The sequence below is a fragment of the Lampetra fluviatilis genome, chromosome 39 (genome assembly GCF_964198595.1).
Source record: "Lampetra fluviatilis chromosome 39, kcLamFluv1.1, whole genome shotgun sequence".
Lineage (NCBI taxonomy): Eukaryota > Metazoa > Chordata > Hyperoartia > Petromyzontiformes > Petromyzontidae > Lampetra > Lampetra fluviatilis.
This window is the reverse complement of record NC_136313.1, coordinates 9,992,548-10,015,519: the sequence shown is the minus strand read 5'-3', so window position 1 is coordinate 10,015,519 and position 22,972 is coordinate 9,992,548. Positions and strand designations below refer to the sequence as shown.

Below are 22,972 nucleotides of genomic sequence, written 5' to 3'. Positions count from 1 at the left end.
TTGCTTGCCAGCTCCTGCTCACAGTGCCAAGTGATGTATTGCAGGTCACCCTTGCGGCAGAGGCAATGTTTCATGCGTCTGAACGGGTTGATTTCATCTCCTGGTTAAATCAAGGATGCGTACGTATCAGGACCAGTCCCGTGCTCCCCTCCCTCTCACCAAACGACACTGACCAGCGTGGTGAAGTATGGTAAAAAAAAAAAACCTTATTACTGACTTAACGGGGGAGAAGTCCTTCATCCATCCAGCAGTGGGTTGACAATAGCTGGGAATGTATCGCCACGTTTAGTGGTGAGTGAGAATGCCGCTCGACACCTGCGACTGAGCACAGGACCCGAGGCTGAGTGAATAAGACAATCGAGAGACATTTTGTGATGTCTCATCCTTTGGTCGACTCCAAACTAAACGGTGTCACTGCGTATCCGCCGCCCTCTGCAGGGAGCTGGAGGTGCAGTCGATGTTTTTTCTCTGTGTCACAGTAGCTGGAAGGCACAGTTGATAGACTACTGGGAAAAAAACCTCCCCAAAATTAGCAAGGCTAATTAGCCATTCAAGGAGGGTTATGACCATAGGCATTAAGCAATGCTTGCGGGAAGACATCTGATAATCCGTCAAAATGAAAAACATCTGTAGTTACGATTAGCCACCCCGACCCCCCACAATCAAGGCTTACACCATGGCTAGTGGGGAGCACAGTGAGAAGCCTGTCTGGGTGAAGGAAGACATGGGTTGAGAACATGTGGGAACCCCGAGCATCAGGCAGCAAGTGGTCCACGGACTGCTGATGACCTGCGAGGCCGTGTGGAACCTGCTCTGCGGAAATGCCAATTTCCAAAGTCATTGCCCATTGAAAGCCTTCAAATCAACATTGAAAAGCCGTTCAGCGATTTACGAATCCTCAGCACAGCTTGCTATTGACTGAATCGGCCGATGGCTCACATCGGTCTGAATAGGTTTAATGTTGATAGATATGTTATTGGTTCACCGTGCTCCGTGGAAATAAAAAATGAAGAGTTTGCGGTTGTCCGCAGGTCGGGAAAGATTGGGAAACTGCTGTGATAGGTAATGGGAATATCTGCGACTTTCTATCTAACCAAATGCACGGCAGCTTGCACCCTGGATTGCATGCTAGTTAATCTAGAGAGCTGCATTTTTGTACACTTCTGCAGCTGCCTCTGTCTCATGAACCTATGTTTGTGTTTTTTAACGTGATGTAATAATGTAAATGAACATCCTTACAAGTGATCATATTTGAAGTTGTGAAAGATGTATGCAAAATTCCTCCCAACCGCTTGCAAAGTAGATATTTGGCGGGCACAAATACAAAGATGGCCCATCTAATCTTGATTTGAGGCTTTCGGTAAAGTCACGTGGATAGAAAATCTCTACGTGACTTTACGTTGTAAACAAACTGTGAGGGCAAGCACTGTTAGTGAGCACCAATGAATTCCGGCACGGCACTCAGGGCCGGTTCAGATAATCGTCACCGGTGTTGACCCTGAGCGGGGTTCTTAGCGCAGCGCGCAAAGCGCTACACTACCATTTTTGCGGCCACACACATAGGACATACACTGAAATAGCCCATAAGCTTAAGTAATCATATGGCTCTCCGAGTAACGTCATTTCATTGTCAATTGCACAAAAGGCAGACGCGTACCTGAGAGCGTGTATTTTTTGCTCGGGTCGCAAGGTTGAGGCACAGTTCCTCTGTTCCATAGACATCGTTTCTTGATATCTCTACTGCACGATTTCTCAAACCGCCTTCACCACTGTTGCCTGTCTTCTCGGCGCAGTACAGCAACGCAATATTTTATCCGATGCCGCTTCTCGTATGAAAAAGGTCAGGGTACATTTTCCCGTCAATTATAATGGACGGCACGTTGCGCGAGAAAACAAAGAGCATAACATCCCCAAGCGTCCCCGTGGTTTTTTCCTCTTTTTTTTAAACGAATTTTTTTTTTTTTGCAGACACCCAGCAAGCTGTTCTGGAGCAGCTGCCTCCGCCCTCATGAGCACTACCTCATTACCGACGTCACCATGACGACCGTGAATGGCACCCGGCCGGTGTTCGTAGTTTCCCCGACCTCGGAGCTGCATCCCGTGGGCAAGGCCCACACCAGGGAGCTCGGTCTGAAAGAGGCCCTGACTGCTTGCGGCGTGTCGGGGCGGGACTTCCAGGCGAGCTGCAGGGCCGCGGCCGCCGCTAGGCCCGACAGCCTGGCACGCGAAACGGAAGGAAGCGGTTCACCCTCGAACGTCATTTCGTACCGGGTATTGCAGCAAAATGTGTGCATTCGTACCGCATCAATTCACGTCTGTTGTGCTGTCGGGGTCGAGTCAACGGTAGGAGGGTGACATGTTCACCCTGGGGTGACTAGGGATATTCCCAGAGAAGCCCCGGAGGAACCCCAATGTGGCCTCTTGTCCACAGCCACCAGATGGGACTCCTTTCATGGTCCGTTTGGGATTTTCCACCAGTCCCATGAATGATGGCCCCTCACAGCTGGACAGCACAAACTCTTGCGTAAAGCAAACATCTTTCAACGTTCATTAAATAACGACTGTGGCCACTCAACTGCTCGGATGGGAATGCTAGATCTTTGACTATGTCAGCTCAGTCAGTATACCTTGGCGAGGTTGTTTGCTGCCTGAGAGCCCCATGCCATCTCTGGTAACTTGACGGAATTCCGGTAAGGCCCCCACTGAGCTACGTAGCTCTGTTTCAGAAGCGACCTGGCTGCCACAAATGATAGCTCGACGCAGTGCAGTGGCTTATCACGTGTACATTTATCGCGGGCCAAATACTCCAAACGCACGTTTAGAAATGTGGAGGCAAAAGCCGGTGGACCCGTAGAAAAATCCACTCGACCACGGGGGGGAACATGCAAATTCCAAATATACAGGCATCGGGGTTGAGATCGAACCCACAACCAGGCGAGGGAGTTAACATTGGTGATCCAGCAGTCACTGATTCATTCAGTCACTCGCTCACCGGTGATCAGTCGCCTCCTTGTCGCTCTTCTCTCGGCTACCACCGTGTTTACTGTTCCGGTGAACTTCACCGGTAGAATCTGCCACCAATGTTGAGGACTCGCTCTCCCAGACTTGACTGTTTCGTCTTATCCACGCTGTGCTCAACCACCACACTGCAGGTCACAACAACAATAGCAACCACTATTTGCCACGAAGTTTTGGTGACGTCACCGCAGCGCTTGTGCCAGGCTAGGTGCACTTTGAGGCCACGTGAAGTGTCGAAAGCTCCGCTGGCAGGATGTCACGGGAAAGATGCAAGTGTTTTGAATTGACTTTGAATGACTGGCAGATGTATCACCTGTGCACCCCACTATGCCAACCTGCTGGGTTTAGCTGCCCGGTGCTCAGATCATTTTTGTTAGGTAACAAATGCAGATCCCAACAACAAAGACAAACATCCCCCTAGAGCCTTTATAGACTTTTGGGGCAAGTACTTTTAGCTAGCACCTAGGAAGGCCGTCACGGCACACGAGGGTGTGGGTAGCCAATACCACGTCCGACCGACTTTGTTTCCCGAGTGGCAATGTTAACACATCACATCAGGTATTTATTTGAGGCTGAGTCGACCTAGAGGAGACCCAGGACCGGTTCAGATAATCACCACTGGTGTTAGCCGAGGGCGGAAATTCGAACTCAGGTCTTCAGGGTTGTGAACACAGCGTGCTAACTGCTGCACCACCGCTCCCCACCACACTCACCGACACACACACACACGCGCGCCATAATGCAGGTCACAACACTTCCCTCTGTGCTTCTTCCCTCGCACTACTCCACTTTGGAACTCCCTTCCGTCGCCCTTTGGTTAATTCTAGAAACGTGTTAACTCTGATCTGTCACGACGATTGATGTTTTGGGCCTTGGGGCCTGTGCTCGGCGACTGTGTTAAATCTAAGCGTGCTTCGTTGCGTCACAACAGTGCGCGTTGTGGAAGTTCTGAAGCTAAATTGTGAGGGATTCCTTTAGTAAAGTCAGCGGGGCTCCTTGAGTTCAGTCAACTCCATTGGGGTTTCAACTTGAGAACATTCAGGACAGATGTTTAACGCCATTTCACGTGTTAAAATGTGCAAGCAATTAAAAACTAAAGTTAATGAAAATATGCAAAACTCTGCCAGTTTCTAAAAGTTGTTAAAAATCCAACAACTTGCGTGTACAATGCACCCAGAGCTTAACAAACATTCTCAGCCTTAAACCGATTTACCCACATCACAGCAACTCCCCCCATCTCTCCACCCTCAACTTCCCCCCCCCCTCCACATCCCAATTAATATTCATCATTCCCTCTGGCGCGATCGCCGCCGCGCGGTGTGCGTCTCACGTCAACCCGCCACCGCCCGCACCCGTGGCGATTCAGTGAACTATCGCGATTCGGCCTCAAAACTCTATGCGGCGGTCAATATCAAATAATTTTTAAATGCAAAGACCATTGAGGAGCGTGTGAATCAGTCACGTAAACATACACATGCATCATACGCGATCGATAACCGCGCACAAATTGACGCCAGGTGTGGTTCTATCGTAATTGATTTTAATTGACGAATAGCATTCATGTCTAATGTACGATCATTCGTGATGAAAGTCACATTTAGACGCTCCACATGCATAAAGGCTTTCTTTGACATTTACAGAACATTATTTATTTATTTATTCCAGAGAGCCGCCCTGAGCAGCAGAACTCTTTTTCGGGAGGGTCCTGCATTTGGATTTTATTTGAAAATGTTTAACGATGAGTTGTGTGTATTGCACAAGCGGGAGGAAACCGGAGCACGTGGAGGAAACCCACGCGTTGCGCGAGGGGGCAACGCTCTATCCCCCGCGTACAGATAGAAACAGATGGCGATGAATCCACATGCTGTACCGCCAGGGTATGGCACCTCGAAGCCCACGGGAAGGGAGTTTCGCAGCATTTGTGCGATGATCCACCAACCCTCGCTGCCTCCACGGCGCTGGGTTACTCCAGGCTGCGGCCATGTGCAGCAGCATAGCCACCACCACCACGGCCTGTACTTTAGCAGTAGACTCGGTGAGGCTTTTTTGGGCAAAAAAGTACAATAGTTAACTGTGACAGTGGTGGTGACGATGACTGTGGTGAGTGACGATTATCTGAACCGGTCCTGGGCCTCCCCTAGGTCGACTCAACCTCAAATGAGTACCTGGTGCTGTGTGTAAACATCGCCACTGGGGAGACAAAGGCGGTCGGGCGTGGTGCTGGCCACCCACCCCCTCGTGTGCCGTTCCGGCTTTCATAGGCGCTCGCTAATAGCAATTGCCCCGACAGTCTGTTAAGGCTATACGGGGGATCTTTGTCTTTGTGTGCGTGCGTGTGTGTGTGCGTGCGTACCAGGGCGTGCTCACACGCGTAATCAACGCGCACGGCGGCTTGTACGAGCTCGACGGCGAGGTGGGCCTCTGCCTCGCCTACCAGCAGGGCCTGCACCTCGGCCGTGGCCTGCGCATCGGCGCCACCCTCGAGGTGACCTCTCCATTGATTTATAGTTTAATATTTTTATGGATATTTAATTTTTACTCTCTGTACGTCGGTCGTTATCTGCGAGTCTGACGGTCTCTGGCGGGTGTCTCTGCCCCTGTGAGTGTGAGCTCCATCTTTGTCGTTCGTCCCCCCTTCTCCTCGACCGGGCTTGTGGCCCGGTCCCCCGTGAGTCCATCCCGACGTGAGGATGCTAGGGAACGTCTCGCTGCTCACAGGCCAAACTGGGCGGGGGGATGGGGAGCAGTATTTGAAGGTGCTCAAACCAAAGTGAAGTCTACGTGCGAATGCAGACATCGGTACAAGGGATCCAGATACACAGTTTGATTTAACATGGCCCAAAGGCTCACGTGTTGAACCCGGCAGATTTGTTAACCATGAAATACGCGGCATCTGCTTCACGGTGGGCACTGCATATCCTGTCGCTTCATTCGAAAAAACAGAGGCCCGATGTGTTTACTGGCATCATGGGTGACGATTGCTATGAAAAACATAGCAATCGTCGCCCCCTCATGCGAAAGCTTAGCTGGAGCCATCCGTAAAGCAGAATCTTGAAACTGGATGAGGCATTGCTGGGTAACAAGAGTAGTCAAATTAATAATAATAACAATGTAGGTTAGCTGAGGTGGTATCTCGCTCTCGCCGTGACCCGCAGCCGCTGTCTGTGCCTCTCGCGGGCCCACAGCTCCCTGGCATCGACGCGTCGCGCTCACGTGCCGTCGAGATCTCGCAGCCACCCCCATCGATCGCCCTGCAAATCCGATAATCTCTCTCAGTTCATGTCACGAAGATATTCGATATTATTTCTGATCTCATTTTCACCGTCTCGTTTGTGCTGTCGGTCTCGTACCTTTTGTCATTTTCAGTCTCCTTTGTACAATGAGCCTAAAGGTTTTATTTACATAATTAAGGTTTAATTTGCATAAATAATAGATTAAGCCGTTATTATCCGAGCGCTGTGGTGTGACAATCAGGCATCTAGAAATTATGTTGAAGTGGTTTTGCAACGTTCACTGTAACCTAACCTAGATGTGTTAGACAAATCCATGAAATCCTCAGACCTTTTAAATGCACATCATTGGCTTCCGGTTGAACAACGGTATCCTGCACAAAGTCTCCTTCTCCCCATTACAAAGAGCAACCGGCCTCTTTAGCGTCCCCACGTTTCATCTCACAACCTCCGGATTGGCCTCAAAGCGCCCCCCCCCCCCCCTTCTCGGGCCCGTCGTCTCGAGAGCCAGACGAGGCGGCGGATATCCCCGCCGCTCTTGCCGCGGCTTCGCTCGCCTGGAATTCACTCCGTCCGCCGCTCCCGCTGTGCACCGCGCATCGTTGCGTCGTCGTCGTCGACTCTTTGTGAGCACCTCAAAGGCGTCTCGCTCTCTTCAACCCACTCTTGTCCACGTCCCTGAACGTCCTTTTTCTGAAGTTGTATTCGTGCGCGTTGCAGATTTGATAACGAGCGAACGAATCCCGTCCTCGCCGCCCACGCGTTGCCATCGCTCGCTCAAAATAGCGGCGGGGGGGCGCGTGACCCAATGGCAACAAACAAAAAAACAACCCCGTTGAAGGTTGCCTGATCTAGCGTGTAACACCGTGACGGGGACCGATTTGTGCTCTCGCATTAATCAACACCGCAGCTGTCATACCCCCGCCACCCCCGCCACCCCATGCCTGCAGGTGGGCCCGTGCGCGGTGCTCTCTCCGTGAAACGTGAAATCACGAATGATGTTTTCCCGACGCAACCTTGAGGAGGCGGGGAGGACCGGTGCCGGGACGGCCGTGCCTGCCCCGCGGGGCGCGCGGCGGCGCGAGGTTTGGTGATAGGCCAGCCTTCCGTCGTCGGCGCGCGCTCGCCGCCGCCGCAACCACGTGGGGACCGAGGGGACGCGGTCGCCCCTCGCGGCCGTTAGGGGCGGATGGAGCGGCCGGGTGACGCCGCGGCTTTTGTGGATTGCGGATGACCCCCCTCCGCCTGCCCCCCGAGAGCCTCCTCATTATGGGGTATAAATGGGTACGGAGTTGGGCGGTGCGGCGAGCCCCGGCTAGACGGAGCACGCCGTCATTGCCGCTAATAGCCGCACGGCCAAGGGGAGCCAGCGGCAGCGTGCTCGCTGTTCTCGAAGTAGCAAAGCAGGATAAAAGATTATCCGCCGTATTCACTTCTCAACGTATCCGCAGAGTGTGTGCATACCTCGGGCCCAGCGCTCTAACCTGAATATGCAATATATAAAACAGATAACGAGCTCAGTTGATTCGATTTGAAGGTGAGAAAAATAAAAATAAAAGACGGCCTTGATAATTATTGATTAACTCGGATTTCTAAAGCTCCATTCGAACAAGGCCTCAAAAGCCCTTTACAATAAAGCTGAAGTTATGGAGAAAGCCTGCTGTACAAACAGGTGAGTTCTAAGATGCGATTTCAAATGAATGTGACAGACTATATTCCCGAATGGGCCGAGGAGGAAGGGAAATTCCACAATCGCGGAAGCTGGCTACAAAAAGCTCAGTCTCCCACATAACAACACAGTCTGGCCTTTGGAATCATCATTAGGAGACCAGAACCAGCAGATCTGAATTCTTTTCTGCAGTGGAATATAAAACCTCAGCAGATCGGTGAAATATTTAGAAGCCAACTCATTCAAGGCCTTAAACGTGAGAAGAGGAATTATTTAAGTCGATGTTGTACTTTAAAGGGAGCCAGTGCAGGGAAGGAAATAATCGGAGTCATTTGATCACACGATTTAGATCTGGCTTAAAACCCGGGCATCTGAGTTTTGAATATATTGCAGTTTACTTAAAACACTTTTAGAAACGCAAGAAAGCCAAGGCATTACAGCTGTCCAACTTTGATGAAATCAGGGCAATGCATCAGCCTCTCAGGATCGGGAAGGGACAGCATGAGAGGTCTTAGTGGAGCTTTGCAGCTTAAGTGGATTAACAAGATGTTGGTGATATTATGCATGTGGGCCTGGAATGTCTCACTGGGGTCTAGGATAACAGCCAAGTTTCTGACCTCCGAGGAAGACAGAATGACCAAACTAAAACCATCCAGTTTGCGTACTTTATGTGGAGAGCCCAAAAGCATAATCTCTCTCTTACCACAATTTAATTAAAGACACATTAGGATCATCTAGGACGTGATAGTATGGAAACGGCTACTTTGGTATCAGTCAGAGCCTTAACATAAATCTGCGGGGTCATCAGCATAAAAGTGAAAATCGAACGGTCACCAATTTAAAAGCACACTGGGTACTACATCGGTGCTGGAGTGATTCGCTCAATATAGACACAACCAGGGCAGAGACGACGTGACAATGGATACAGCCAGGGAAGTGGGATCGGATTTCTCGGGAACAAGTTGGCGGTTTTTCTTTGCAGGCCAGGTCAGAGAGGGTCATGGGGCGGGGGCGGCACAGTGAACGCAGTCGGAGAGTATTGTTTCGATGTGACTCAGGAGTGGAAGGGGCAATTCCTCTTTTGCATAATAGAATACATTTTGGAATGAAACGATTCTAGAAACGTTATTGCATTTATACATTGCAACCAGGTAAGATTGGTTTAGAATTACATTTTAACATTTGATCAGTTGTAGTAAAAGGCATTCTTGAGTTTCTATACCCATTAGCATAGAGAAGAATGTGGGCATTGCCTAATTTAATTCGTCCATTTAAAATATCCTGATGTTTGTTTCCAGATGTGATCATGAATCTCCAGACCTGTGTCCCACTGTCCAAGGAGCGCAGATGGTCAGTATGCCAAGGAGATCACCGATTGTAGCAGACAAGTTGTGATTTAAGCGGCACCAAAGAGCCGAGAGTATTAGAGAGTGTTGCATTATAGAGAAGACGCTTGTCCTCTCAAGAAAGAAACTGAAAGTTTGAGGGTAAGAATAATAAAATTGACTCAACAAACTTAGTTGTGATAATTGTTTTTTTACCCTTCTATCTGGCAACAAAACTGACACCTTTTTTACAAGGAGTCATGTTTACATGGACCACAATACCTGCAGTCATAATGCAAAAAAAAAAACTTCGTCGTATTTAAAGATTTTAAATCCCTGCAGATGATGGTTTGTTTGATTCAATGAAAGTGGCCAACCGTGCTAATCAGAGGTGCGGGGGAAGGACAACAAACTAAACAAAAAGTAGTTCTAAGGAAATGAGTTTTCAATTTCGATTTGAAAGTGCATAGCTCCAATGGTTCTCTCATAGCATAAGGAAGAGAGATACAGCATGTTGGACGAATTTAAAATGGATATGAACAAACCAGATGTAATGACTAGATCAAGGGTATGACCAAGATTGTGAGTAGGAAAGTTTACGTGTTGGGAAGGACCAACACAGTCCAGCAGGGCTAAACATTCCTTCGCAAAGGAAGAATTTAGGGGATCAGACAAATATTAAAACCACCGAAGAATAAGATGTTATTTAAATGGGATAAAACAATTGCAATACATTGTGTACATTGTGAAAATCCCGTTGAGAATATGGCGTTAGATTTTAGGGAGCGATCAGTAGAGCCACCCTGAAAGATATTGACGCCGCTGACCACGCAAACGTCTTGTTTGTGGTTATTATAAACTAGAAGTGAACTCATAAGGTGGTACGTCTGACTGCTTAAAGTCAGCCTCGGGGGGCACAGGGCTTTTATTGCTTCGTTGGGTTCTGGAAGGGAGGCAGGCAGGCAGGCAGAGACAGTGTGCCTTGCAAAGTGAAAATTACCACTGTGCCTCTGTGTCGGGCCACATGCACGCCCAGGCTCTGTCTGCTCTCCACTGCAAAGTTTGCATGTGGCCCATAACACCATCACAGCCTCCATCACCCTCAAGTGACAGTTTGCGAACATTTGGTTCGTTTTGCTTCTCTCGGTTTGATGTTTTTTAACCATTATTGTATCGGTAATAATGTCCAGCCCAGTGCTCTTTGTGGCATGGCCCGCGGGTCACTGGCGGCCTCTGGTGGCCTTTAGCGCGGCACCTGACGTGCGGCCCCCGACAATACCGCTTGCAGGCGGTGTGGCGGCCCTCGCACTGATGATGTCTTATCGGCGAAAGTGGCCCACGTCTGAAAATTATTGAAGAACACTGGTAAAGCTTCTTGTCCTTCCACTGCCTGGTGAATCATGGGGCATGTTTCACCATCGCTAATTCCCGCTGGCCAACGTCGATTGGCTATTGGAGACCCCCAGGACTGGTTTAGACATCGATTGCCGCTGATCTTTGCCGTGACGGCAGGGAGCATGGACGTTCAAAACTAATACAGTACAACAATGGATGCTTTTTGCTGCCCTGCCGTCTCATGCCAGTGTCGCCTCCCTTCGGTCGTGTATCCCAACAAAAATGTTGACCCCCGTTGTTTGCCCCGAATCACGAACTGGTGATACTCGGTTGTAACAGGATGCCGCCCCCGTGTCGTACCCAAAGAGGGAAGGATATTTGGACTCTGTACAGATAGGTCTATACATAAACGCTTTACCGCCTCCTATAGTTATTATTATTATTGCACTTGCTTACCCAGGAAAGCCTCACTGTGTCTCAATAAGTTTTACATCAAAAAGTTCCTGCTACGTTTTCGCAGGAAGGGGGCGGGCGTGGCGACAATTGCGATTTGTTTTCCAATTCGATGATTGCAAGTTTTTTTAAATTTGGCAAATTGGAACTGTGAAGCCGGCGCACGATGACCTGCCCTTCTTGTGTGAAGTCCACTACGAGGCTGAGGACGCATCGTGTTTTATTAATTGATGCACCCGCAGTATTAACCAGGGCAGTCTGCCGGTATAACGAACCACGAACCTTTGCAACTGGCGCCAAACTTGCTCCCGCAGGGTCATTACTCTGAATCGATCTCTGCATGATCCACCGGCTACCCCTCCCTAAGATTCTAGATAACAGCCGTGTCGCACCACCATTACAAGCAGTTGTGTCGTATTTTTTGTTACGGTGGCTCTTGTGTGTACGGTTATTTAGCTATTTATTTCCAGTCCTTGTGAACGTACGTGAGGGTGCGTTGAACTATTTCGAAGGCTTGTAAGAATTAAGTGGCGACATTAGAATGAAAGAATGTGTTCATGTTAGTGTAAAATGTGGTTCTAATGCTGTCATTACCACTGTCTGCATTGCACCACCACCACTCCTTTTCAATCATCTCTTTAGATTTCTCTCCGCACAAATTGCATTCAACGCGAAATTCATTTCAGCCCCTCGCCGTCGTCGCCATCCGTCACGACCGAAACCCACACGTCGCATTTCATCTCGGTGTCCTAGGAAAAAAAAGGGGGGGGGGGGGGAAATAATTATTTAATCGATAACAAATTGTAAAATTAGTCATCACTCAAACCCCCCGCCTCCTCCGCCCCGCACGTGCACGCGTTGCAAGTGCGGTGCGAGCGAGAGACGCCACTCGTGACCCTGGCCTCTGGCACATTTCTCTGATTCCATTATCTCACGGGGCTGTCCGTGTGCATCTTAATAAATACAATTCCGCGCGTCAACCCTTATTTTTGGAGTTATTTTTTATTTCATGCCAGGGATGACTGAGATAGCGCTTCAAACGGGAGATAAGAAGCTGGCCTGGCAGTGTTCAGGACGTATATGTTTTCCCGTTGGAACGGTGCCATATACGCCTTTCATGCTGAATTGACTGCATCAGAAGGATGCAAGTGGGTGCGCCCGATGTGGTTTTGCGCACATATTGGAGTTCGATGATGTTTTAGCATCCGATTAGCGCGTTTGGCTACGTACGGTGTGAAAGAGGTTCAACATACATAAATGCTCGCATGCGTGTTGGGTTGTTGTGCGTCACCTTGCTTGCGAGTGAGATGGCTGACGCTAGCTTGATGGATGGGTGTATTAAACAAAGACAGAGCTGTAATATAAGCCCGTGGAAACATGAATGAGCTGTCAGGCTAAATTGCGCATCAAACTAAACCGCTTCAGCCGCACGGTCTTGCTTTCCGTCGTCAACGCGCTCTGCGTGCCGTCACCTGTGCGGACGATGCCGCGGGTCCGCGATTGCCGCCCGTCTCGCAGGACAGGATCGGTGCGAGCCGCCGAATGTCGTGACCCCCCCTGACCTACCCGGAGGTGTCTGATTGTCTAAACTTCATGTCACGCAGGTCAGGAGAGATGTCGTCGTGGACAAAGCTGTTGATGCCACCACCACCACAGCTCACTCCCCTACGCTCTTCACCTTATATCATGGACCTTTTCTTTGGTGTCGGCCAATCAGTTTCAAAGATACAATGCAAAATGTATCTGTTTGGTGTTTGAACATCTTCACACCTCGTGTTTTATTGTCAGAAAGGGTAAAACCTATTCTTATTTCTCATGCCCTTTAACCTCCGCCAGATCCCGCAGACACGCAGCGAGCGACCTCCAAGAGCGGCCCTCACGGCGTCCCCACCGTCTGCTCCGTAGGTCTTCCCCTTGGTCGCCGGACTCTGTGGGGATTGCCAGGCAGGCGTAGGCAGATGATGCTGCTCTAACTAAAATTTCCCAGCTAACAATAGATGCAGGGACTCCAATACTTCCAGAGGTCTGTTCGTAAGTCAATTTGTTCATAAGTCGTCCAACTTTACTCCTGTCGATCCCAAACACGTTGTACGGCATGTACACTAAACACGGGGAATGGCTTTAAAAGTAAAATTTCGATTTGCAGGGATTCATCTTCTTGGTTCTTTCGGTAAAGTCACGTAGAAGGGAAATAATTAAATAATAACATTTTACATAATAAAATACAATTCTCACGACGTTTTGGCCACAACGCAAGCAGTCGTCCTCAGGTGAAGAACAGGTCTGTCTTTCAAAGTTGTATAACCTCCTGTAGATGTAGATGCCACTGGTTCTTCACGTTCTGCAGATGTAGATGCCGCCACCGCCATCTGTTGCGTGGGGGTTGAACTCACGACTCTCGGTCCGAAGAGGCAACTGGACATACGGACAGGTTTGTCCGTATCTCTGAAAGTTCGTAAAATGAATGTCCATAAGTAGGAGAAGTCCCTGTAGCCATTGTAATTTACATGACGACATTAACGCCCCCCTCCCTCTGGTCTTCGCACGTTATTGACCGAAACAGGAGGAGGATTCCTGATGAGGCTGGTTGTTATTTAGCGGCGAGACATCACGGTACCCGAATTGTAAATGCTGTAGTGGGGTTCCTCTCCAATACACCGATGTGCTAAACTAGTAACTAATTGGCATGTTTTGATTACGACACAAACCTTACTAATGGGCTGTGTCGGGTGGTGGCGGGTTTAACGACACATTTATGCGAACGACTTATGTTCTTGTTGATTCTTTACTGTAATTTTTGTTGAAGGAAGCTGGGATTATCACTTGTCTCATGTGCGTGTGAAGGTGGTTTGCGTGGCAGCATGTGCGTGCATCCCCGCTGGTTTGGGGTATAAATGTGCCAATGCTGATAAACACCCCCAAAAGAGAGCTGAGTTACCCGAACCCCACGTGCCCCTTGACACCTCTGCGGGGTTCCTCTTTCCACTTTGTTAAAAAATAAAACAATGGGAGAGCTCTCGGTGTCAGACGCGTGAGCGCAGCTCACAGGGGCCCAGGGCTCGGTTCTGGTTTTTTCGTGGCTTTTCCTCTCAACTTCTGCGCGGTGTCGACCACCGTTGGCTGATCCAGTCCAGCACCTGGCTCTGTTGATCGAGAGAGAACACCCTCGCCTGCTCTGGGTGGTAACCGAGAGAGACCACCCTCGCCTGCTCTGGGTGGTAACCGAGAGAGAACACCCTCGCCTGCTCTGGGTGCTTGTCGTGCACGCCCGCGAGATCTGTGAGCCACCGTCCACAAGGCACCTCTGAGAGAGAGACTCGTAGGACGGCCACCTGGTCTGCGCCACTTTTATCGGGGCTGTTGTACAGACTCGACGTCTTCGCTTCTGCCGAGGCAGCCTTTGCGAGGGGGGGGGGGGGTGAGGCGCTCTCTTGAATGGGTCCGGCAGGCGCGCCGCGGTGGCACCGGCAGGTCTGTCTTTATCGGTGACCACAGTGGGGAACCTCGGCAGGCTGCACAGAAATCTGTCGTTTATCTCACGCTCTGACACTCGCGCGTGGCTCTGCTGTGCGTGAAGTAAGGACGGGGGAGCTGCGGGCACGCCCTCTCTTACAGGTGCAGGTGGAGGTGAGCACGCCTTGCAGGGGAGTCGTTCTGAATGGCCTGCTGCACACATGTGGAATATATATTTCGGTGATGATCGTAGATGCCGCTATGAATACGCATCGCCCTGTTTCAATTAAAAAATATATATTTCACGAGGAGGCCGATACAGAGCACAAACCGCGAAGTCGGATGCAGGGGGGGGGTACAGAAACTCCACGGAACACTGTGCTCTCCTGAGTTCAGAGAAGGTGGAAAATTGGGGCATCGCTCTGTTTCCTAACAAGCGCTCAGTTTCTTTCCATAGGACCACATGGCTCATCTCGTGTGCCCGCGCTCGGGCCTTTCCCAGTGGCCTTGCCTCTTGTGTGTGTGCACGTGATTATATTCTCATACAAAAGGCTCCGGAGGTGTATGTCATCGTGTTATTTCCGATGGAGCTCTTGACATACTATACGCACGCGCGCAGCGTTGCGCGTCTGCTGTGTGCCGTTTGAGTTTTATTAACGGAATTATTTTTTTTGCATCGCACTTTAGAGCGGTGGAGCAATTCATTGTGATTCAAATCTGGCCTTTGTAACGGCCGTGTGAATGTTTCATGCATATTTATGTTCTCTATAACAATGCCACGGTGATATTTTTAGGAGTATAAATTTGCGTGGATATATTCTGTCAACCTTCCCAGCACTCCGTCCGATATTGTATGAGGAAAAATTTACTTTGTTGGGAAGAGAAGGCGAACATTTACCAGCGCCATAGCCAATGCCTGTGACCAAATCAGTTCGGCAGACGGCCGTCAGCCCCTGCCCCCCGGCCCCCTCAACTCTGATTAGCACAGTTGGCTACGTACGGTGCGAAAGGCGTGCATTAAACACACACACACAAACACACACACACACAAAAACACACACAAACACACACACACAAACACACACAAACACAAAAACACACACAAACACACGCAAAAACACACAAACACACAAACACACACACAAACACACAAAAACACACACAAACACACACACAAACACACACACACAAAACACACAAACACACGGACCACTCCCTCGGGCACACACGGATGGTTGGGATTTTTTTTTGGTTCGGTCGCAAACTACTGAAGGCCACGCGACTCACTGAGACGGCGCGCAAACGGAATGTGGATGACAAATTACGACGGCGATCCCGGACAAAGACGACGCCGGTGACGACAACTGACGACGGTCCACGGCGATGACGGGTCCTCGTCGTTTCCCCCACCCAACCTGTCGTCGTTGTCTCCCCGCCCCCCCCCCCCCGGCAGGTGCACGCGGCCCACCTGGTGCGCTGCCCGTGGCCCGGCTCTCCTCGCGCCGTGCTGGTGGTGTGCGCGCTCGGCTCCGTGCGCGTCGCCTCGTTCTCGCCCCTCGCTTCGGCGTGGGCGCCGTTCCGGGCCCTGTGGAGCGCGCCGGTGCGAGCGCTGCACGCCGCCTGCCTCTCGCCCGCCGGCTACTTCCGGCTCCTGCACGAGCTCCGCAGGCTGTCGGAGAGGTGAGCGACGCGAGCGCCCGTCAAACGGCAAAGTTCCCGCGAGCAGGCCGGACGTTTTGTTTGAACCAGGCGTAGAGCTCGGAGCCCTCGCACGCCCCACAGCCTGGACGGGCGACAGACTGAACGGGCGAGAGGCTTAATAGGTGAGAGCCTGAGCAGGTGAGAGGCTGTGAACGTGGAGCGTGCCGTCCATTCGTGCTCTATTGGTGGATCGCACAGATTCGTGAAGCTCCCACCCTACCCCCCCGGGCACTGAAGTTGCTCTCTCCTGGCTTGCCAGCAGATGATGGCAAGTGGAATCATTTCCAGCCGTACAAGAATTGAGTGTTTTCTCCACCTTCGCACGCGTTGGTTTTCGCGGGTTTCCTCCCGCATGTATAAACACTCGTTCATGGAGTTGACCAATCATCCCAACGTAGCACCGCCAGAGCTTTGGGCAACGATGGCGCCGGTTCCGGCCGTCTCCCCAAGCGCTTGTCTCTGCTTTACCGCGTCTCTGGGCTACGCGTAACAAAAATCTCCAGCATTTTGACACGAAACATGCACGTACAGTTATAAATAACCGTTCAAGATTACATATCAACCAAGTTAATGTCTGCGTGGGAATTCGAGTTGTGTTTTCCTTTAAAAGACCCCGAGCCGTTTCCTCTGAGGAGAAACCTTGCTCCAGCTCGCTCGGCACTCGATATCTCGGGGTGCACTGCTGTGGCGCCGACTTCATTTGAACCCCCTTCTCCCTCGGGTCACACGACGGGACAGTCGCATCAAACGCCGCGGCCCGCAGGCAAAGCAAGGGTGGCCCGAAGTGTGGCCCGGCGGCTAAGCCGAGCGCACTCGAGACCAGCAGGCTGCCCGCCGCTGGTGTCGCTTCTCTTTCTATTTGTTTTGACCCCCCCCCCCCTTTCCCTGGTTTGCGGCCGACGCGTGGCGTCTCGTTTTCCGCTCGGCTCTCTCGCGATGGCTCCCGTGGTCACGCCGTTGCGCGCTTGCGTCGCGGCGCCTTGAAAAATGACGCGTCTCCCGAGTAAATGATGCGTGTTAGGCAAAGTGCCTCGGGCGTGCGCACGCGACATTCACAGTTTACATCTCCGCAGATTTGAAATGAATTTTTTTTTCTAAAACCACCGTAAACATAATACACGATGGTTTATAAATGAGGGCACGCACTTAGCAGAATGTTGTTTATTTCTTCCATCCTCACCAAATCTGAATGTGCCAGAAAGAATATTCCCAGGCATTACTAACAGGCCAGTGCAAACCGAATTACGGGACTGTATTGTTGCGCTCGAATAGGCCCGCGTCTCGGTGCCACAGTTCCTCCGCGCGTGCGTGCGAGCGAGCGAGGCTCTCGCCCACCGCTAAAAGCCTTACGCAACCAGCGGGGTCGGGGTGCGCGGGCGACGAGGTCATCGGCGGAGGCGAGGGGGTGCCACGGCTGCCCGCTCAAGTTCGTGCGGCGCTTGTCGGATGAGTGAGCGCAGCGCGGTCGGTCGGGTTGGAATGCGCGCTCGCACGGCTAATGCGCCGTGCGTGATAAGCCGGCCGGGACATTCGGCAGACGGTTGCTAAGCAGCGCTTCTAGCCTATGCTGTGTACGTGTCCGTTTTTTTTTTTAGCAACGCTTGACCGGGAAGAAATATTTTATTTCACGAGCGCGATGCAGTCGAATCGCATTCTGCACAACACGGCTGGGCCAAACAAATCAGTGGATGGTAATTTCATTGCTCCACCATCTGAGAGCCACCTGTCTTTAATAAGGGAGACCTTGGAAAGTAATCTGGGCATATTTGTTGTTTGGCATATTTTATGCCACCTATTTTTCTGAAGTCTTTCAAGCAAAGTGTATTGATGTTCGGGGGTTTAACAATAAAGTTTCCTTTTGATATTCTCCGGCAGGCTGTACCCAATTTGATATTCCGTCCTTCCCTTTTTGAAGATGCAACTGTACATTTCAGTGATTGGCATTCACGCACGTAGAGCGTTTATCGTTTGTCTGTAGTGTGTGCGCGTGGTGTGGAAGTTGATGTTTGGCACAGTGAGCCGGATATAAACACAGTCCTAATAATGGAACCGCAGGCAGGTGCCATGGTCTCCGTACAAAGAGGACGGCGATCAATCGCGTCGAGGGCATCCGCCGACACGTCTGCACCGCAGGGCACAAGCCGTCCTCGTGCCGAGGACCGGCTACGTTTTTATTCTGTCGCGAATGCGCAATTTTGTAGACAGGCATTGAATAGAAAATTAATTTGGCAGAGTGCCAGCACTGGATGAGGAGCGGAGGTTGAAGGGGGGGGGGAAGAGCTTGTGGTGGCTGTGTGCCTGCGATCCACGGAGGCTGTCCATCTGTAGCAATTGCCTTTCTGTCCGCACAGTGTGTGTGTGATTATAATATTCAACGCGCCTGAACCCAAGAACAAAAAAACAGCCCCTCTGATCAGCACGCGCTCCGGCACTTACCAATGTCACGGAAGATATTTGTCTGTGCGTGCTAATTAGTCCGGGAGCAAGGTGAAAATATTTTCCCAGTCGCTTGCCCCAATTCACCACCGCTACCCCCCCCTCTCTCCTCCACCGTGCTCTCCTTTCCATTTCACCCCAACCTCTCTCAGCCCGGGCTCTCATCACACCCTCGCACAGGTCACCATATGCCAGGTTTGTCCCTCTAGCCTCCCCCCCCGCTGTGAGAGTAGAGACAGCTGGTTGTTTAAATGACTGGTTAACACATCATCGGTCAAATGCATTCTTTAATTTGACTTTGTGTTCCAGATACCTTTAATCAAGTTATTTCATGCTTAGCCTCAGTGGATCTTGACTGTGCAAGGCAGACTCGCTTGCTAAGCCGAATATTTTCATGCAGAGTAACAGGACGTCTCTGTATATTTTTTTTACAGGACGGATCTTTGTATATCGTAAGCTTCAGTTTGTTCTGAAGACCACAGCGTTGAGTTTTTTTCAACGATCAACTTTGTTATGCGGTGGTCCATTCCAGAAATGCGTCTTCCCGTGAACGGTAACATGTGATCCTTATGGCGGTACCCTGGGGTACCAAATAATACAAAATGGGAGAGGCAATTCAATATTTAATTTCTGGGACACTATTTTTTCCAGGGGTGTACTTCACTCCGCGACTGGGGTACCAATCAATCCCAAATCGGTGCGCTGAAACCCTGAACGCTCATACGCACCGTAGTGGTGCATCGTGAGTACAACTCGTCGAGATGAGTCGTTTGCCGCATCGCCGACCATAAACAGACTAAACGTGACCGCATCACGGACATTATGTGAGTGCCGGGGTACCGCCATGAGCTTCGTGTGCTTCATGTCCCGGTGCTGAGCGAGAGCACAGTTTGGCTGTTACGTCTCCGGTGACAAAGGTTTGCTTTGGTGCCCGATGGCTGTTGGGCCCTCAGAGGTGAGCACGCATCCCCGCAGCCCTCCCCCGCTCCCACCGCGTTCGTCCTCTGTCGTCAAAGAGGAATAAAGGACGGCGGCTGAGACACGTGCGACGCGACATCTGGGGAGGGCGGGGGCGTCACTCGGCAGCGGCTGAGAGGGAGGAGAATGGAAAAAAATCAAATGGGAATAAAAAAGCGTTGATCCCTCTGCCGCAGTTGCCCTATTCCTGGGCTGCGTATCGCACCCCAGGGGCCCGTGAGATCACCGGCACGATAAGATTATCTTAAGCGAGTCATTGCACCTCCGCTGAGCGGGCTTGCCCAACACGCACCACTGAGAGATGCATTACTGATGTTTGGGTGAGGTTGGGGTAGCGCTTTTTGTCTCTTGCTTTGACACCGGAGTTGGTGGAGACTGGTCAAGTGGTCGTCGTGAGAAGGCTGTTCTGGTGGTCGTGGCTCCAATGCTGGAATGGCTTTCTCTGATTACTGGGGCGGTGGGGGGGGGGTCTCAACAAAACCACGCAGCCCGGACGCGTCCACGGTTGGGGTTGGTGCTGCCGCCTCCAACACCACGGCGCCTTTTCCCTACTCACTAACAAAGGCCATCTTGTATTTCTGAAATAGGAACCCCATATGCTTTTATTAAATGTGTAAGTACCTGCGCGTGGAACGAGTGTGTAGGATTATGAGAAATGGATTGTCACAAATTTTCCAGTACCTTTGCACCCAGAGTTTAGAATGTAACCGCAGGATCAGTCTCTACTGATTGTCTGCCCCCTGTCATGTCAGAATCAGAATATTTTTCCTGAACGAATCCAATGAGCTATAAAGCTCTTTTTCACAGATATACAGTAGCGACACCCCCTGTCCTCTAGCCCCACCTCCTGTCCAGTAGACACACCCCCTGTCCTGTAGACACACCCCCTGTCCTCTAGCCCCACCCCCTGTCCTCTAGCTCCACCCCCTGTCCTGTAGTGACACTCCCTGTCCTGTAGACACACCCCCTGTCCTGTAGACACCCCCTGTCCTGTAGACACACCCCCTGTCCTGTAGACACACCCCCTGTCCTGTAGACACACCCTCTGTCCTGTAGCTCCACCCCATTGAGCATTTTTTTCGTTAGGGACATGCCCACCACCTGCAGTGTTGCCCAGACTGCAGCGGAAGTGTGGTATGGAGGCTCACTATTCTCTGAGTTTATAAATGAACTCCACCAGCCAGTTGAGCTCCATTTCCAGCTCGTCTCTGGGACACGGCACAGCCAGACCATTTGCCAGAAGGGGGGGGGGGGGGTGGACACAACGCAGGGCATCGCCACGCTGCCTCCAGGGCACGTCTGGCCAGCATTGCAGCAGCAGACCGTGTTATTACACAAGCAATTGTGATCACTTACATACACATTATGTCACCTGGAACCCATCCTTTGAGATGGAACGTCTCATTTGCAAGGCTATCCAGGGTGTCGATTGACGTATCGAGAGGGAACACCCCCGATGATTCGTACACAACCGTCGTGAAACCTACACTGTGTGCTATGCGTTTGTAATGCGAGCAAGGATTGAGGGGGGCGGAGTCTGGGTCACGTGAGGAGAGGGAGGAGTTAGGGTCACGTGGGGGAGAGGATTTAGGGAGAGAACCGGAAGGGATCGGAGAGTTAAGACGGATTGGAAACGGGAGGAGGCCACGCTGGGCAGTACTGGGAGGGTGGCGCGATCGCCACGTGTTGGGAGACCTCGGCACCGTCGGCCATCGGTGTCCGGGCGCAGGGGGGCTAGCGGGCTGTGGAAGGCTGGCCGTAAGCGAGGAGGAGCGGAGCAGCAGTGTGGCTGCAGAGCGGAGCAGCAGTGTGGCTGCAGAGCGGAGCAGCAGTGTGGCTGCAGGGCGGAGCAGCAGTGTGGCTGCAGAGCGGAGCAGCAGTGTGGCTGCAGAGCGGAGCAGCAGTGTGGCTGCAGAGCGGAGCAGCAGTGTGGCTGCAGGGCGGAGCAGCAGGGTGGCTGCAGGGCGGAGCAGCAGTGTGGTTGCGGAGTGATCGACGGAGGAGACGCGGGCCTGAGCGAGGACGCCGTGGGAGCGAGATTTACACGAACCCAAATAAAGGACAAGGGAGATCGACACTGTAAAGGACAACGGAGATCGACACTGTGGAAGAGTCCTTTATTACACGTTTATACAATGAACTTCACAGCGGGCAAAATACATAAATAAATTCCTTAAACAAATCAGTGCTGCGCATTGCCGGTTCGTACAGGATGCACCCGTGCTGTAACAATGGTGAATGTTGTGCAAGGAAGTTATTGAAGACATTTTGGAATCGATTGACAGTGGCGGCATAGTTTAGGGTCTGGGAGATCATTCCGTGTTGAAGCAGCTGTGTGTCTGAGCGAGGGCGCGCCTTCTGTGGTCTTATTACACCTTACAGGGGACAGTTACATCGCTGTGATTTTTTGGACGCAAGAGCAGAGTTGTTGGAGTAAAAGGAGAGTCGCTTAGTTCAGGAGGAAGGTTGGGGGAGCACTTTAATGTGCTCTAATGCACTGTATACATTCGGGTAGATCGGTCAATAATGGATGGCCAATGAGTCAAGTCTTTTTGTCTACAAATATTAGTTTGCTCTATAATGTTGTTCCCAGTTTGTGTATATTCTGAAATGCGTTGTGTGTGTATTTATTTAGCACTGGGGAGACAGTGTGATGCTGGCCACCCATAGGTGGTCGCTAACAGCACTTGCCCCAACAGTCTGTTAAAGGCTACATGGGGGATCTTTGTATGTACATGAGTTAAATATACCGGTAGTGTGCAGCGTTGGACTTGTGGTTCATGGACTCGGTTCATTTTCACCCGTCGATAACATCCGTGGAAATTGATCTGTGAACCTCTGGGCCTCCTTTGGGTCACACCACAGGCTTAAGTAAGTACCTGATGCAGTGTGTAAATATTAGCACTGGGGGAGACAAAGACCGTTCAGCATGGCATTGGCCACACCACCTCGTGCGACCTGCCCCCCTTAGTAGGTTCTCAATGACGGCACTTGCTCTGACAGTCTGCAAAGATTGTGGTATTCCTTTGTCTTTGTATTTATATTTCCAAAATAGGTTATTCGCAATGACTACATTTTCTATTACTAAATAATTGATTGGACTAAAGACCTGTGCTGAGCTATGCTGATTTACTCAGAGCTAGCCGAGGCAGTATTCTACAAAGGCTTTCTGTGTTTGTAATAATTGATATATATTGTATAGAAATCGTGACAAATGCATTTCACCACATAACTAATGTCCATTTATGCGCACAGAGACAACAACGCAGACGTAACAGACATCCGTGCAGACAAGAGACACCCAAGATACAGAGAATGGCGGGGCACACACATATACATGCGCACGCGCGCGCGCAGAGACGACTCGCACCGAT

The 22,972-nt window shown here is 51.0% G+C and overlaps 1 protein-coding gene across 4 annotated transcripts in view; it reads left to right on the top strand.

Annotated features, from left to right (window-relative positions):
- Positions 1-22,972, top strand: part of CTC1 (CST telomere replication complex component 1) — a 127,089-nt gene that overhangs the window by 63,729 nt on the left and 40,388 nt on the right. For all 4 annotated transcript variants that reach the window (XM_078874683.1, XM_078874682.1, XM_078874681.1 and 1 more), the window contains 3 exons: positions 1,969-2,271; positions 5,375-5,503; positions 15,937-16,163. In XM_078874683.1, coding sequence (XP_078730809.1) covers positions 1,969-2,271; positions 5,375-5,503; positions 15,937-16,163 — 659 coding nt within the window. The remainder of the gene's footprint in view (positions 1-1,968; positions 2,272-5,374; positions 5,504-15,936; positions 16,164-22,972) is intronic.